At 56.5% G+C, this 17,624-nt stretch overlaps 1 protein-coding gene across 3 annotated transcripts in view; it reads right to left on the bottom strand.

Moving 5' to 3' along the window:
• Positions 1-2,275: 2,275 nt before the first annotated feature.
• The window catches only part of MVB12B (multivesicular body subunit 12B), a 151,636-nt gene continuing 136,287 nt past the window's right edge, over positions 2,276-17,624 (bottom strand). For all 3 annotated transcript variants that reach the window (XM_037037044.1, XM_037037046.1, XM_037037045.1), the window contains exon 10: positions 2,276-4,379. In XM_037037044.1, the coding sequence (XP_036892939.1) occupies positions 4,293-4,379 (87 nt within the window). In that variant the 3' untranslated portion in view covers positions 2,276-4,292. The remainder of the gene's footprint in view (positions 4,380-17,624) is intronic.

Genomic DNA, 17,624 nt, shown 5'->3' with positions numbered 1-17,624 from the left:
GTCCTCGGGCCCCATTCTCAGAGGAGCTGCAGGCTGGGGCACCCTACAAATGGCCAACAATGGGGCAGCCAGCAGCCCAGGAGCCCCCGTCTGGGTGGAGTGAGCAGGTGAGCAGGCCAGCGGGCTCTCGTCCTGGGCTCAGCACCCTCGTCGCAGTGCTCCCGCGACGCCAGCATGACCAGTGGTGGCTGGGATGTCTGTTACTGGACCAGAAACTAAAAGGTCGTCTGGAGGCATGTGCTTATATTGGGACGGCTGGCACTGTGACACTCGGGTCCAAAAACTGCCTCTGCCACTCACCAGCCTTGTGCCCTTGGACAAGCCTCAGCTTCTCCATCTGGGACGAGGAGCAAATCACACCCACTTCAGGGTGTATTTGGTTTTGGGGGAAATGATAGGAGAAAAATGTGCTTAAGGTGCCGGCCTTGTGCCCGGCACGGAGTGTGGGCATAGTGTGTGCTGGTTCTTCTTGTCCTGCCCCCACCTTTCGGAAGGACATGGGAAAACGGTCCCCAACCAACCCCTCAGCACCAACTGCGAGTCACCAGTGAGGTGGGCAGACAGGTTGCAACCCTCCCAACCCCGGGCGGTGGCGAAGAGGCTTGGGCAGCCTGGGGGCTAGCCTGCCTGCTGTTTCTTCCCACTGGCAGGGTGCTCACCTCTCCCAGCAGGGAGACCACAGCCAAGGTCAGTTCTTGGACTCAGGCTGGGGAGACGGCCTCGTTGCAAACATGTAGGGGAGCCTGGAGCAGAGCCCTCACCCCTTGTCGCTGCCGTGCCGCTTCCACCGCCTTTGCGGGGAGAGTTTGAGCTNCAGCTGCCGCAGGGCCACATCTACAACGCGAAGAGAGCTGGGCTGACCCAGGGGCACCAGGTGGTGGGAGTGTGGGTGCTGGCCACCTCCTCCAGGCCCCTGGGGGACAGTAGACAGTGAACCGAGGTGGGTGGGCTCGGCTCTGTGCACCCTGCAGGCACGAGGCTGCTTTGCTGAGGCTCCCTCCCACCCCCCGTCGTCCTCGGGCCCCATTCTCAGAGGAGCTGCAGGCTGGGGCACCCTACAAATGGCCAACAATGGGGCAGCCAGCAGCCCAGGAGCCCCCGTCTGGGTGGAGTGAGCAGGTGAGCAGGCCAGCGGGCTCTCGTCCTGGGCTCAGCACCCTCGTCGCAGTGCTCCCGCGACGCCAGCATGACCAGTGGTGGCTGGGATGTCTGTTACTGGACCAGAAACTAAAAGGTCGTCTGGAGGCATGTGCTTATATTGGGACGGCTGGCACTGTGACACTCGGGTCCAAAAACTGCCTCTGCCACTCACCAGCCTTGTGCCCTTGGACAAGCCTCAGCTTCTCCATCTGGGACGAGGAGCAAATCACACCCACTTCAGGGTGTATTTGGTTTTGGGGGAAATGATAGGAGAAAAATGTGCTTAAGGTGCCGGCCTTGTGCCCGGCACGGAGTGTGGGCATAGTGTGTGCTGGTTCTTCTTGTCCCGCCCCCACCTTTCGGAAGGACATGGGAAAACGGTCCCCAACCAACCCCTCAGCACCAACTGAGAGTCACCAGTGAGGTGGGCAGACAGGTTGCAACCCTCCCAACCCCGGGCGGTGGCGAAGAGGCTTGGGCAGCCTGGGGGCTAGCCTGCCTGCTGTTTCTTCCCACTGGCAGGGTGCTCACCTCTCCCAGCAGGGAGACCACAGCCAAGGTCAGTTCTTGGACTCAGGCTGGGGAGACGGCCTCGTTGCAAACATGTAGGGGAGCCTGGAGCAGAGCCCTCACCCCTTGTCGCTGCCGTGCTGCTTCCACCACCTTTGCGGGGAGAGTTTGAGCTTTCAGAGGGAAGAGAAAGCAAGGGGTTCCTGTGCTCTGCTCAGAGTATTTTGGGGGGACAGAGGGTGCTGGGGCTGAGGGCGCGGCCTCTGCCCTTTCCTTTTCCACAAAGACCCTTCCTTCCTTCCCTCCCCACCTGGCCAGACCGTTTGCAAAGTGCTCTCCCAGAGGGAAACAGGTCGTGCAGTCTGTAGGTGTGAGCCAGAGCCCTGCACAAGCTGGGCTCCCACGCACCCGCAACCCACTGCTGCCCACGCACTAGCTCGACCTCACCCACTGCTCACCGGCAGAGAGACAGGGTTAGCAGCAGCCTACCATCCACCACACAGCCAACCTGCCAACACCGCGCTGCTGGCTGGACTCAGGCCGCCATGCAGCACGATGTCCATGGCCAACACTACTACCTAGACTAGGTCTGTGAGGCTGTGGCGGTCTCCCAGCTCGGCGCCTCCCCCAAGGGGTGTGAGTGGGGAGCCGTGGATGGCCGCCTCCTCTCACCGTTGGGCCCCACAGTGTCAGTTTTGCAGCTTCTCTGGCCTAGCAGAGCTGCCAAAGGGCCTGGCCGTCAGTCAAGGGGGGAGGGCTGCCTGGGTTACCAGAGAATCTCACAGCCAGGCATGAGCAATGATCGAGGGACACAGTGCACGTTCCAGGGAGCTGGACAGAGGGATCAGGGCCCCGCCCCTGCTGGGCGGTACCTCTGGCTGTTGGCCTTTGAGTCACACAGGTCACTTGGTTTTGAACCAGCCACGCATTCAAAAAGCAGCAGCAGACACATGTGTTCTGGGCCTCAAGGGGTTCCCCCGGCTCCCCAGAAACAACTAGCTTATTTCAGTGGGTGCATCTGAGACCAGTCGGCTCTCTCCTGGTTAAGCACCAGTCCCAAAGGTCCTCAGTGGTCTGCTGTCTCCATCCCCAAGTCTCCCGGGCCCTGGTGGGTCCCACAAACTGTTTCCCTGCCACCGTGCTGCACGGGAGGCACGGGGAAGCCGCTCTCACCAGGGACACCCTTAGGTTCCAGGGAAGGGGAGGTGAGGCAACCACTTCCCTAATGCGAAGAAATCAGGAGAGGTGAGGGGCTTGGAGGGGGCAGGGCCGACAGGTGCATGAGGTATTTTTTGCTCTGCCCTGCCACTTAACTGGCGCCCACTCCCCAGACTGCTGGCTGTTCCCCTGCGACCCAGCAGCCCAGCAACCATGTGCCATCCTGGGGCGGCACCGCGGGTGGGAGGGGCCTGTCCCTGGGCGGGGCTCTCCTGTGCCGCCTTCCTGGTGGGGGCACCTCACTGCTCTCCACCCCGCCCCCTCACACCAAACCTGTGCATAGCTCCCACCATCTGGTGACTGCCCCCCGAGATGGGACACACCAACAGCCAGACGCGGCAGGCCACAGGGGAAGGGCCCGAGCCCCCCCACACAGCAGCAACCTGTTCTCATGGCAAATGTGCGTGGAGTTGAACTTGGCAGCTGGCACTGTGTCTACAGGCTGTGAGTGGCAGAAATGTTGGTGCTGGCCCGGGTTGGACGGGCTTGTCAAAACCACCATCTTGAGGAGCACAGGCCGTCAGGATGTGGCCTGGCTCTGAGAAGCCAGGTGAGCACACGCCCTGGTCCTTCTGGGCCGGGCGCTGGCTCACAGCACCGGGCAGAGCCACTGGCACTGCTGATGGCACGTGGGTGCTGCAAAGACGAGCCCTTTGGGGGGAAGTGGGTGTGAAGTGGGTGAGCCCAGTGAACTGGGCAGCACGCGCCGGGCACTCAGCCTTCCTGCCCGGAGAGCAAGTCCCGTCTGTGCCGGCAGCTGAGGCCTGCTGCCCCCCGGCCCCAGGACGTCCAGGTCCCAAGGACGACCGGGTGAATCCGGTCGCAAGTCTGAGCACAGCACATCCACAGTGGGGCAGGGGCTGGGCGTGGGTCCACTTGGGCCACTGGCCTCCTCCGCCTCCTGTGCTCACTCCTGGGGCTGCTGTGGAACGCGGCGAGCACTCGAGGCCGTTGGCACAGGGCCTGCTACACGGCAGCCTGGGTCCGGGTGGGGAGGGCTCCCTGGAGGGTCTGTGCAAAGCTGCCCCCCACTCAGGGGCTTCCAGGAGGACAGCAATGGCCTAGTGGCAGGTGACGGTAGTGAAGGGAGCTGGTGGTGTCACTGGGCACCCCGGGCACCTGTCCAGGCCCTCGGGTGACTCCCGTGCGGACATGTTGTTCGGAGAATGGCCGCTCATCACGCACATGTGTTAGGAGCTGCTGGTCACTACAGCACACGGGTTAGTTGAGGTCATGACCCACAGCCCGGGGAAGGGGGGTGTGGCTTCAGGCCAGCTGATGACCGGAGACAGAGGCGCTCAGCTGCCCGCAGTCTCCCAGACCAGCGGGGCAGCGTGAAGGGCGGGCAGGAGGGAGCAGAGGGCGGGGCGCTCAGTAGTCGGCCGATGCGTCTTCTCCCCGCAGGTGCAGACAGTGGCCAGCCCTCAGGACTGGGGCGCCTGCTGGCAGCGCGTGGGGCTGGGCGGGAGCCGGGCGGCGGCGCTCTGCTCCGTGCGGAAGCTGTACTCGTACTGTGGGGGTGGGCAGAGAAGCAGAGTCAGTGCGCAGGACACCTGGGGGCCAAGCAGGGGTCCCGACCGCACCTCGCCGAGCCCCCGCCTGAGCACCCGGACCGGGCGTGTGAACTGAGTGCATGCACAAGCGAACGTGTGCAGACACACCCCTGGTGCTGCTGCTGCCTGGCTGGTTTGTGGTGACTGAGACCTTTCACAGACTCCACCCCGACTCTCCACGGGGTAAGACCTCAGCACCAGCGGCACCCAAAGCCACGAGGCCACTGGCAAACACATGCGGAACGGCTTGCCCAGGGCCCTCCTCGTCCTACTGGGGGAGGAGGTGCACACTGGGGAGGGGCAGACCCGGGACCCCACCCCAAACCTGACTGAAGGCTGGCCGAAGCCACCAGGCTCAGGGGCCCCCTGGCCTGCTCTGCTCAAGGGCCTCCTGAGCACGCTCATGACACTCGCTCTGGGTGACACCCCTGCCCACGCCTTCCTCACTGAGATCCACAGCCACTCCCTGCAGGGTGTGAGGATGTCCTCGTGAACGACGGGTGAGGACCCAAGGCTCCCTGAGGGCAGCGTCTCACGGGAGACCCCGCCTAAGCTGCCTGCCCTGAAAGAGAGGTCAGCCCTCAAGCTTTGAGGCCAGGCTCACCTGACAGACCCTGGGTCACGGACACACAGAGGCAGGTTCTGAGTGCGCTGGGAGCTCAGAGAAGGGGCGGTGCCTCTATGGTGGGGCTGGGGGACCTGAGGTTCACCTCTAAGGCCAGGTGGGATCGCAATGTCTCCATGCCGAGCCGGGCATGACGGGCAGAAGGGGGCGCAGTAAGGAGTGCCTGCTGGGTGGAGATGGGCCAGCAGGGGCCAGGCTGAGGGGAGGAGCCTGGAACACAACTCGGAGGCAGCCATGCAGTCCCATGGGTTTTGGGAATGAGAAGCTTAAATTAGATCACTGGTTGCCAAACATTTAAAATATTTGAAATCTTTTTAGCAGTTAGAGTTGTCATAAAAATGTCCCCCCTACTTAAATCAGCCAAGCGGAGCTGCCTAGTTGGACTTGGCCACCACCCGAAGCCACCTCCTCCGGGATGCGGTGTGGGGGCTGGAAGACTCTGGGAGCCACAGCAGTAGGGGGCATCTACTCAAGGCCCCTCCAAATGCCCCGCCCCCCCCTCTGGCATGTTGGCAAAGCCTGCCCAGCCCCCCTCCCCACTGTGGGCTGCTCCTTTCTTCGGCCAGGAGGGGCCACGCTGAGTAAGGAGAAGGGCTAAAAGTTGAGGGTTTCAGGTTTAACTGCATCCCTAACCCCCCTGCCTGACAGTTCCACAGAAGCAATGCAGGACAGACAGACACAGATCTAAGCTGGGGATGGGTGAGGCCTAGGCAGATCCTGTCCCTTTGTGAACAGTGGAGATGAGCAGCCTCGAGTGGCCCCTGGAGCCACAGGCCCCAGTGACGCTGAAGACAGGACTGTGGTCCCTACAAATGGCCTCTGTCTCCAGAAGGGGTGGGAAGTGGAGGAGCTGCTGCTGCAGGTGAACCTCAGTGACCCCACCTTAGAAGAAGGGGGGTCACGCCGACAGCGACAGGTGTTGCCACAGACGTGCGAGAAGGGGACCCGTGCACACTGCTGGTGGGACGGTAAATGGGCGCAGTCGCTGAGACAGGCAGCACGGACCCCTTAAACTATCAACACCGGAACTGCCACATGACCCGGCAGCTCCACTGCTGAGTTTTTACCCAAAGGCACGGAGGACAGGGGCTGGAAGAGACGCGTGTACCCCTGTGCCCACGGCAGCATCATTCAGTGGCCCAGAGAGAGAGGCCACCCACCGTCCCCTGGCAGGTGATTGGATGAAGAAAGAGTGGGATCTATACACAGTGGAGTATTATTCAGCCATAAGACGAACAAATCCCTGCCGTTTGTGGTCGCGTTATGCTACGTGAAATAAGTCAAATAGAGAAAGAAAAGCACCATATGATCTCACTTATATGTGGAATCTAAAAGAAAAACAGATACAGAAAGCCCCCAACCAACTCACAGAAACAGGCTGGCGGTCACCAGAGCCAGGGGTAGGGGTGGGTCCATGGGTGATGAGGGTCCAGGCCCAAACTCCCAGCTAAAGTGAGTCACGGGGAAGGGATACAGAGCTCACTACGGGCAATAACACCGTACTGCATATTTGAAAGTCGCTAAGAGTAAATCTTAAAACTTCTCATCACAGGAGAAAAAGCTGTAACTGTAGTGACAGATGTTAAGTACACTGATCATTTTGTAATGTATACAAATAGTGAATACATTGTACCTCTGAAATGAAAATAATGTTGATTATACCTCAATTAAAAAAATGGGGTCACAACGAGGTTCGGCAGGGTGAGGGCCCGCCAACCCCTGACCCAAGGCAAAAGTTTACTGCACATCTGTTGGCCACTTGGGAGACTCACAGCAGCACCCAGCCGGTCATTCCTCTGCTCTGGTGACCAGGGCCCAGGCCTGGGCCTGGGGATTTCAGCTCCCAGGTGACTGGCAAACCAGTATGGCTCTGGAGGCCGAGGACTTGGGCAAAGCCTGGGACAATACCGCCACCTTGTGGCTGCGTGGGTGCATCACAGCAGGAAGCAGTTCCCTCATTGGCTTCCTCAGCACCCACTACGTCCACCCAGCGCTGGGGCCAGAGGACAGCCGACCAAGGTGGCGAGGGAGAGATGTGGGCACAACCCATTAACCCAGTGAGCAACACAGGAGGGAGAGAAGGCTGGGTGGGAGAACGTGAGCGTGTTTCTGCCAGTGGCTGAGGGTGGTCCCCAAGGAGCATGTGGGGTGGAGGAGCCACTCAGCTGGGAGACAGGGAACCAGAGATAAGGGATGGTCACTGGAAGGAAGCACTTGCGGTCAGGCTAGCTGGCCTTACAGGTGTGGGGATGTTTCAAGAAATGCCCACAAGGCATCAGGCCTGGCACTTGGGATGAGCGCCCAGAGACTGAAGGGGGCCAGGAGGGGGCTGGGGGCTTCCCTCTGGCTGCTCTGAGACCAGCCTGGGAGGCTCTGCCTGGGGCAGCGGAGGGGAGAGGCTCCTCTCAGACGCGGGAGCAGCCCGAGCCAGGCGCCCAGACCCCTGGGCTGTGGCCCCTCCCCTCTGGGGAGCTTCGGGGGACCCAGGGTGAGGAGGTGCCAGGCTCCGGGGCGGAGGGGCAAACGTGGGCGGTCGGGCTGCCCGGAGTTGCCGCGAACTGGTGGGCACAGAGAGCCCACCAAAGGAGCTGGAGGTGGCAGCTCCCAGCTGTCCGCAGCCGGGGGCTGAGCCCTCTGTGGCCCCGAGTGCCAGCAGGAGTGGCCCCAGTGAAGGGTGCTACAGCTTTCTGGGTGGCAGGGTGGGTGGTGGTGTCGGGGAGGGACAGGACATTTCCCAGCCTGGGCACGGGAGCGCTGATCGGGGCTTGGTGGGGAGTCCTGAGGCCAGTCTTTGTGGCAGGGCAGGGACAGGGTCCCTAGGAAGGGGGCACAGACGAGGCTCCAAGGACAAACGGCTGAACTGTTGCTCTGTCAGGGGCCAGGGGAGGGGTGGGGGGAGGCAGGGAGAAGAGCACACACGGCCTTTTCCTGACTCACCGCCCAAGGACACGCCACCCCCTCAGGAGCTCCAGGGATCTGGGCACAGAGCACAGACTGCGGTCCCCGCCCCCGCCCCTGCCCTTGAGATTTTCCCCTTTTTAGGTTGCACTGGCTGGAGAAAGGGGTCGCTCCCCCCTCTTGTTTTCACTAACTCCCCAAATGAAATTTCAACATATGTCCCCTGACATAATCCCCCTTAGGCTGCGGATAACCCTTCCCACAGACGCTGTCCTCTGCCGAGGATTGCTGGCCCCGAAGTGTTTGCCCAAGAGACTAGGGCCGCCTCTGGAAGCCCTTTCACTCCCTTGGGCAAACAGTGAGTACCTTTGAAGGCGGATTTGGGACCAGATCTGTTTACGCAAGACATTAGTCTCCCGCATAAGGAAAGCCTGCACTCGAGTACAAACAGCAAATCCTTTTTGAATTAAAAAAATTTTCAATTAAAAAGAATTTGGGTTTGCAGAGCCAAGCCCCTTGAGCGGCGCCAGGACTTGGTGCCCTCTGGTGGGCACAGGCCGCCATCACAGGAGCATCGGAGGCCTTCTGGGGAAAGAGACATCACTGTCAGGGCTCTCTGTCTGGGGCTCTTTCCCTGGGGCCTGGAGGTGGGTGCTCCGGCCTGGAGACCCTGCAACTGACGCCCTGAAACTGACACACCTGATCTTTCCAGCCACAGAGCACAGGTCCCAATTTCCAAAAGCCTTTTCTCATAGCAAAGCTGGAGTCCTGGCAGTGGGAGGTGCTGACCACAGCTTCTAACTGCACCTTGGAGGCCGAGTCCCGTTACTGCCCAGCCTCACTGGCAAAACAGTGGCAACCAACACCACACCCCCACAACCTGCCACTGGGCCCATGCACAAAGGTGTCACGAGGTTCACCTAGGACAACTCACCTGAAAGCACCCGAGAATGAAAACACCAGTCCTCCTGAGCGTCAGACCCACAGGTTTCAACCAGAGCCAGGGGTGCCCAGGCCCTGCCCAGGGCAGACTCAGCACTTGCCTGAAAATGTTTACCAGACACAACAGAAAAAGGCGAGCACAGACCCCCTTCCCTCCCTGGGCCCAGTGGCGATCAAACCAATCAGAGCGCTCCCCATGAGAAAGGACGATGGGGAGGGGTTGTTCCCAGCACCAGAGTTTTCAGCTGAGGCCCAGGGAGGCCTTGCCCGTCACAAGGTTGCAGACTGAGCCGAGGCAGGGCTGGTCCACTGGGGTGGCGGGGGATGGTGCAGCTCTGGCCCAGCAACTGGCATCGGCACGCACCTGCGTCCACCTCTTCACGTGGGCGCTTTGGTGGGTGACAGAGGCCCTGGAAGGCCTCGGCCAGGGGAGCACAAGTGCGGGGAGGTGAAGGGGCAAGACTCAGGTCAAAAAGAGGAGTCTGATTCAGGGGTCAACCTGCTGAAGGGTGGGCTCCAGCAGGCTGGGAGGGGCCCTGCACAGTCAGAGGGAGTGGGTGAGGCCCTGCCCAGCGACCTGCCCCCACCACTGCCCGCCTGCCCACGCCTGCCTTGGCCCCAGAGCCGGGCCATGACTCCTGCTAGTCTGACCCCCCCGCCCCTGCAGGTCAGTCCCTCCGGGCATTTCAGATATGGGAAGCTCCCTTGCCTCACTCTGGGCAGTGTCCTGCCACCTGTCTTCAGAAGCCTGGCTGCTGGGACTCGGCCCCCAGGGCAGGGAAGAGGCAGGCGGCAGCGGGAGAAGCCGTCCGGGCAGGGCCCTGGGCCCCTCAGTGCAGCCTCCCCAGGGCTGCTGGCTCGTTCCCCCGTGGGAGTCCTGTGCATACTGGACTGCGGCTCCACAGAGACACCTGAAAAACTGCGAAAGGGGGATGCATCGGAGGGGCTAGAACTCCCCCTGAGCTGGGGGGAACACCTTCTTTGACTCCCTCACTTGGTGAGAACAGGCCTGGAGCTCAGGGCTCACGGATCACTGCAGCCTATAACCCAGTCAGTGGTCACTAACAAGGTGACGGGGTGGCAGGAGCTGCTGGGTCCCAAGTGAGAGGGTCAGGGCCAATTCCCCATGTCTCGAGAAGCTGGTACTGCTCTTTCCACGCAGGTGAGCCAACTGGGGCTCAGAGTGACCCAACCGAGGCTACTAGCGCTCCGATGCCGCTGGGAGGCACCTCTCACCACCACAGCTGGCAAGGGTGCTCTGGCCAGTGCCACAGCCGCCCGCACGGGGACCCTCGTGGCCCCGCAGACCTGCGGGGAAGCTGCTCCTGTTTCTGAGCCAGCTCTCCCCTTTGGGTCCAGGAGCTCCCATCTCAGAGCAGCAAACCTGGAGTCAGGAGCCCTGGGGTCCGGCTCTGCAGGGTCACCCTAAGTGGGGGGTGGGACAAAGGCCCCGCCAAGGCCCGCCTGCCCAAGGAGCAGGACGCACGACTTTCAGGGCCCAGCACCGACCCCAGAGCAGCTGTTGTCCACCCTGCCGCCCACCAGCACAGCCCTGCCTCCTCCTCCATCACCTGGGGAATCCAGGTCACCTCCCGCATCTCCCTGGTCACCTGCTTCCCTGCCCCCAGCTGGGACTCCCCGGAGGGACAGTGACACCTGCTGCCCTGCTCTCGGGGCACCCTCAGCTCACAAAGCACTTCCACCTGGCATTCGGGTGGAGCATCGGGGAGCGGGAGAGTGGCTTCCTTGTCCCCACCCTGTGGTGGAGCCCCAGCCCCTCTTACCCTGGACCAGGTGGGAATGACTTCAGCAGAAACCTTGTCCCATGCGTGGTTTCTAATCTCCCTGCCAAGCACCTTTCCTCAGTGTGGCAGGGCCAGGCCCGCCTTTGTGCTGCGCCTCAGGCTGTCCCCTCGCAGACACTCTTCCTCCCTTGAGCGGCTAAGCCCTGCTTGTCCTCTGAGGCCCATCTAAAGGGGCCTTTGTTCTGGGAAGTGGTCTCCCCTCCCCCAGGTAGTGTTGAGAAAGGGTCGGCCATTTCTGCCATTCCACAGCCTGCCAGAGGCTGTGGCCCAGAAGAGATGGATGGATGAACAAATGAATGGCTAGATGGATGGGTGGGTGGGTGAATGGGTGGGTGGGTGAATGGGTGGGTGGGTGAATGGGTGGGTGGGTGAATGGGTGGGCGGATGGATGGATGGGCGGATGGATGGATGGGCGAGTGAAGGGAAAGGTCAAGCTCAATGTGAAGGGGAGCAGGCAGCTGAGGCAGGGAGTCAGTGCATGGGCAGGCAGGTCGCCACTCTCGATTCCAATCTCTGTGGAGGCGGCAGTGAGTCGGTGAGGCCCTGGGCACCCTGAACTCCCACAGCCCTGGCAGCATGAAGGTGTGCTGGCCCCCACCCTGGGCCACTTAAGTTGTGCAGGTAGTCCTTGGCCCAGGGCAATCACCCCTGTGAATGGTGAACGTGTGAAACCAGGTATGGTTTGTGTTTGTAGCTCGACACACAGACCACGTACAAATGGGAGGTTCGCACCTTGTTGGTCTGTGTGGTGTTGAAAAAGTTATATAGACACTGAAAAGTTTCGAGACTTTGTATAGAAACAAAGGGGCTACAGCAACTCCAAGCCCTGTGTGGTTAAATGGGGCTACTTCCTGTGCAGAGGCACATGGTCTCCACTTTGCCACAGTCCCCACTACTCCCTATAACATGCCTGACCAGGTAGGGTGTCAGCTGCCACTTTACCGCTGTGATTATATATTTTTTATCACTGTGAGCATGTGGGGCAATGGAGACAAAGTAAGCAAGAAAGTGAAAGATGTCATGCCCATAACCCCTGGAAGTAGGAAAATGAAAGACTGATGAGGCCAGCTCTTTAAGGAAAATGGGGAAGGCACATTTGTGGGGGAACTGAAGACTGCTGAGTGATTAACTAGGACCAAAAGGCATCTTGCTGGCCCTGGCCCCTCCTTGGGGCTGGACTGGCAGGCCCAGCAGGTACCTGAGTGTGTAGCCTGTCTGCTCTGTGTGAGGATCTGGCGGGGCTGGGGACCCAGGGTGCCGTGGCTGCTAAATCAACACCATTACCTATCACCTAAAAATAGACACTTGTATTTTTCCTCTCCTAGATTATTTGTGGAAACTATTTAAGATAATATGGCTTCCTGGCACTGATTTCCAGGTGGAAGAGGCGGTGCTGAGGGGCCCGGAGGGGAAGGAGCCTGCCTCACCTTCCTCTCATCTGCAGGCTCATTTTTTACCTACGTGCCAGTCTCCTTCTAAGAGGTCAATTTGTGGGCGGGGGAAAGGATGGACACACAGATGGGTGGGGTATCACCTTAAGACTTGGGAGATGAAAGGCCCAGAAACCATAAGAATACATATATCCTTTTAGGAAAGACTTATAAGACCAGATAGTCACCTTGACTTCAGTTTTGCATGGAGCAGACACTCAACTCCGGATGGCGACCAGGCAGGCAGTCCTGTCTGCCCGACAACGGCATTCCTGCCTCAGCCCCACCCCCATGGGCCCAGCCCCTCATTTATGCGATGAATGCCCCGGGCTGCCCTTGGAGCTGCCTGGGTGGGGGCTGCTGCTCCGAGGACACTGCTGCCCACAGAACCGAACAGGCAGGTCGGACGGGGGGCGGTCCGAGACTCTCAAAATTAGGAAGTCTGTTAATACAACCCACCATATCAATGTGCCCATGGAGAGAAAATATGGTCATCTCAACAAGTGGTTAAAATGCACTTATCAAAAGCCACCATTCATTTCTGATGAAAACATTTAGGAAAACAAAAATAGATGGCTAACTCCTTAACGTGATGAAAAAAATAGAGACACATCCATACACATGACAAGCCAAAATGTACCATTATGGGCTAATTCTGAGATTAGAAACTTCCGTGACAAGCATGAATTGGACCTGGTGGCCCGAATGTGCTGGCCAGGCGAAGGCACCAGGATGAAGGACGGAGGCTGGGTCCAGGGTTTGAAGGTGACATAACTGTCTGCCTGCGGCACCAAAGAAAAGCAACTGAAAAGCCGTCAGAGAGCTGACTCCAGAAATAACAGCGCAAAAGCCAACAGCTTCTTGCTACGTAAATGACAGAAAATATAATAGAAGAAAAGATCCCACTTACAAGAGCCACAAACACATAAAACCCCGAGGACTAACCTAAAAGAAACGTGCAGGACTCTGCAGAGAGCCCCATCCCACACTGCGCAGTGACGCAGGCAAAGCCCCGAACTCAGAACCTTCGTCGAAAACGCCGGTCCGTCCCCTGCTGTCCATATGCTGCTCCACACCGTTACAATAAACACCGAGAGTGGGGTTCTGGGAACCCGTTCATCCTAAAACGATCCTGAAGTTTAGCTGGAAGAATAACCATGTGTACATAACTAGGAAAATTTGGCGGGGAAAAAGAATGAACCCTATCGTGTGTTAAGGGTTATTATAAAGCTGTAAGGTTCAAAACAGTGTGGCAACAGATAAAGAGATGAGCCAAGAAAAATGCACATTAATCTACTTACACGTGGAACTACACAGCCATGTAGCACCGAATGACGGCAACTGCTCGGAGAACCCTGCTGCGAGGCGACCTGGCTGAGCGAACGCAGCGAACTGAGGGCGCACGGAGGCTGCTCGGTCTAGCCCACTGCGCTCAGGTCTCACGCCTGCGCAGCGCGTGGCTGTGCAAAACAACGTCAGATTAAATCAAGCACACGAGGAAATGACGCAATCAAGAGACTCGGTAAACATGAGAGGTATGAGGCTGTTGCCTTGATAACATGGCTACTGTTTTTACAGAAAGCAGTCTTTTGTAAGTAGGAAGAATACACTTAAAAAATCATACGTAAAGCCCTGGCTGGTATAGCTCAGTGGATTGAGCACAGGCCTGCGAACCAAGAGATCGCTGTTCGAGTCCCAGTCAGGGCACATGCCTGGGTTGCAGGCCGGTTCCCAGCGGGGAACACCCAAGAGGCAACCATACGTTGATATTTCTCTCCCTCTCTTTTTCCCTTCCCCTCTAAAGATAAATAAAATCTTTAAAAAATCATATGTAAATACATAAACTAGTAACATATTTAAGTCCTGTGTATTCTATGTAATTATATCTACTATATGGATGTACTACCGGCAGCACAAAAGGTGTGTCTGCACCAGCATCACTATAAACTTGGGGGGGGGCACATTGCACAATGACGTCAGAACAGCTATGACGTCACTACGTGATAGGGATTTTTCAGCCCTACTACAATCTATGGGAGCCCTGTGGTATATATGGTCCACTGTTGCCTCAAAAGTTATGTGGCACGTGACTGTCTTTGATAAAGGTAGAATGTAAAATTTACTGCAGAAAGTAATTAATGTTAAGAAAACTGGCTAACAGGATAAATCAAATACGGTTTTAGTTCTCACCTTCTAATAAATTTCATGTGGATTCAGTAGTTGAAAAGCATTTAATACCTTTAATATGTTAAAATACAAAAGAACAGAAGAAAATAAAAGCGAATGTATTTATAATCTTCTAAGTATGATCCGAAGCCAAACAAACAAAACTGCCCATGCAAATACTTAGTGGGACACGTCATCAACAAGGCGATCAGACACTGGTGTGTGTGCAGGTGTGAACACAGGAGGGCGACAAGGTTGTTATAAAGAGTATAACGAACTCTTTTAAAGAATAGGTAAAGGGTACAAACAGAAGATACTCATAAAAGAAATACAAACAGCCAATAAACACATGAAAAGATGTTCACCTTTAAATCTCAGGGAAGCTTAACCACAGAAGGATGTGGGAACCTCTCATGCTGAAGGCGGGGTGTTCTGTGGGTGCACCTTTCTTAAAAAAGGGCAAAATGGTCACATATACTTTTCTAAAGAAAGGCCCAGGGGAGCGAAGACACATGTAACAAGGAAATATATTGCAGCCGTGTAATAGCGAATAATTGGAACAACTCAAAAGCCAATCAATAGTGGGTTGCTAGAATAAATCACAGTGCGGCCATCAAAGGAAAAGACACGCAGTCGCTGGCGGGAACGAGGCAGACCTGCGCGAAGTGACGTGGGAGGGTGTGCACGATGCACTGAGCATGGAAGCAAGGCGTGCACAGTATGTGCACTGTGAGCCTGTGTGCTGTTCAGACGCGCGTGTGTGTCCCAGGAGGGGACTGTGGGGAACATCACGTCTCTGAAATGTCTTCATTTTTATCCACGTGCACACCTTTGAACCCGGGGAAAACACTAAATACTGAAAAATTGATATTGATTGGCAGGGTAGCTGCTTAAGATGATAAACTGCCCAAGAGATCTACCAGAATTTATGGGCAGAGAGCTAATGTTGCCTGGGCAGCGAGGCAGTGGCTCCCAAGCTGTGGGCAGGCTCCTGGAGGGGTGGTCCCCAAGCCACTGCCGTGGTGCAGAGGAAGGCTGACACCTGTGTTGGGCCTTCAGAAAGGCTACCCCCTTAAAGAAATCCATTAGGTTTCTTTGTGGTGGGCTGGAATGGTCTCCACAGTGTGATAGCCCGGCAGAATCCGGTGGCGGCTCTGGGGTCTTTGAGCAAAGACATAAAAATGGGGAGCAGAATAGGTTAATGCTATTTATTTAACTAATTTTTACTTGGTAAATAAAGTAGCTAGATTCCCCTCTCCAAAATACCAGCTTCCTTACTGAAATATAAATAGAGAAAAATGATTCTGGGTGGTGAAAATGTTACATCTCACAGATAGAAGGAAGCTTACTTCTTGTTGCAGTTTAAGATATGACCACTAGATGGTGCAAAGGGACCACACATTTGGCAACATCTCCCTGCACAAAATTCTTTCCCCTTAACGAGCACAATGAAAGCTTTCCAAAAGTCGAGAGAATGAACAATTGTGCTGGGATATGAACATTTTGCTTTTATAAAATTGGGACTCTGCCATTTCATTACTGATATGAAAATCTTGTCTCACTTTCTTCTCACCACATGCAGGTCCCAATCCACTCTTAAACCTCGTGGGGCCAGCAGAAACCCAGGGAAAGTGAATGTCCAAAAGTTGAATTCAAAAAGTCTTTTACCTCGAGCTGCCAAATGCATTTCCATTAATTTCACCTCAATGTCATGACGTAAATGCTAGTGGAATCGGCCCCAAGCTAAATAAGCAATAAGCCCCATTTTTCAACACACAAACACATAAAGATGTCAGCTCAAACTGTTTACTAATTAACACTTAAAAAGACACAAATTAGATATGCGTGGCTAAGAGCAATTATAATCAAGACGAATTTCTCTAGTCATTTGGGAACTGAAAAAAATGCCTAATTGCTGGAACCAATGTTTTAAAAACTGAAATCATGCCAGTTAGCAAATATGTTCATTTAAAGAACATTCCACGTGACTACACTCTGGAGGATTGACTACAAACATGAGAACAAGGAAAATATTTAGGTATAAAATTAAAATTTTAAGCTCCCTTAGATTTATAACTTCTTCATTAAATATGTCTGCAAACAGCAGCCCATAAAAACCTGTAGCAATTAAGTGGTTAAATGAACTGCCTCCCTTGTCAATTTTAAAGGAGTGATTAATATTAGATCGTCCTTTTACTAATTAGACTCTCCCTTGTCTCTCGGCTTTAGAATGAAGTGAAAATGGAGGCTGTCTGCTCCAGCAGGAAGCTGGGCAGGCTAACGACACTTCCCTCACTGGGTTTGAGTGTGGCACCCCCTGAAGGGCGGTGAGCTCCGTGGTTTTCTGTGGCAGTGGGCGACGNCTCCCTTGTCAATTTTAAAGGAGTGATTAATATTAGATCGTCCTTTTACTAATTAGACTCTCCCTTGTCTCTCGGCTTTAGAATGAAGTGAAAATGGAGGCTGTCTGCTCCAGCAGGAAGCTGGGCAGGCTAGCGACACTTCCCTCACTGGGTTTGAGTGTGGCACCCCCTGAAGGGCGGTGAGCTCCGTGGTTTTCTGTGGCAGTGGGCGACGGGTGGGGAAATGGCTGTGCGCAGAGCTGGAGGGCACGCTGGGTGCCCGTCCATCACAGGAATTGCTGGCTCCTATTTTTAAAAGGCTTGCAGGTCGTTGTGCACGCAGCATGAGATCTACTACCATCAAGGCCACTGTCTCAGGGCCATCAGTCCTTGAGACGCGGGACAGATTGGTCTGTGAGCCAGGCAGGGTAGGGCAGTGGGCGGGGAGGAGCACAAACGGGCCGGGGAAGGTACCTAAGACTCGGGAATTGTTGCAGAAGCTGCCGCCCGCTCTGCAGGGCTGGCCAGGCGCTGCCGCGGCAGCCCCGATGGGGAATCCATCAGATGGAGAAATGGGGCGACTGCTCACAAGGAGAATAAAGAGCGGCAGAGACAGAGAATATTTATATGCCCATCTCTGCACTCGGAGAGAAGATGCTTCATCACAGGGGTCGGCTGCAAAATCACACTTTCCTGAGTCCCAGCTAGAGAGAACCTTTTGTTCGGGCAGTGGGGAGGACAATGAGGTCCTCACCAGGTCCTGGCCCCCCAGGGTTGCCCAGCTGCTGCCCAACCCTGCAGGGAGGGGCCAGGCAACCTCCCCAGTGCCATCCCAGCTGCCCTTGGCCAGCCCCCTGTTCACCTCCCCAGGCTGAGGGGAGATGAGCCAAATCTCACTTTCTCAAGCCTGGGACTAATTTACTCCCTGGCAACGCCCCTGCTACGAACTGAGGATGGACACAGGCAGCCTGGCCAGGCAGAACCAGGCCTGCTAC

The sequence above is a fragment of the Sturnira hondurensis genome, unplaced genomic scaffold (genome assembly GCF_014824575.4).
Source record: "Sturnira hondurensis isolate 20B ecotype Veracruz unplaced genomic scaffold, ASM1482457v3 Scaffold0022908, whole genome shotgun sequence".
In the NCBI taxonomy this organism is placed as follows: domain Eukaryota; kingdom Metazoa; phylum Chordata; class Mammalia; order Chiroptera; family Phyllostomidae; genus Sturnira; species Sturnira hondurensis.
Note: the sequence above shows the minus strand (reverse complement) of the source record. Positions and strands in the feature narration are given on the sequence as shown.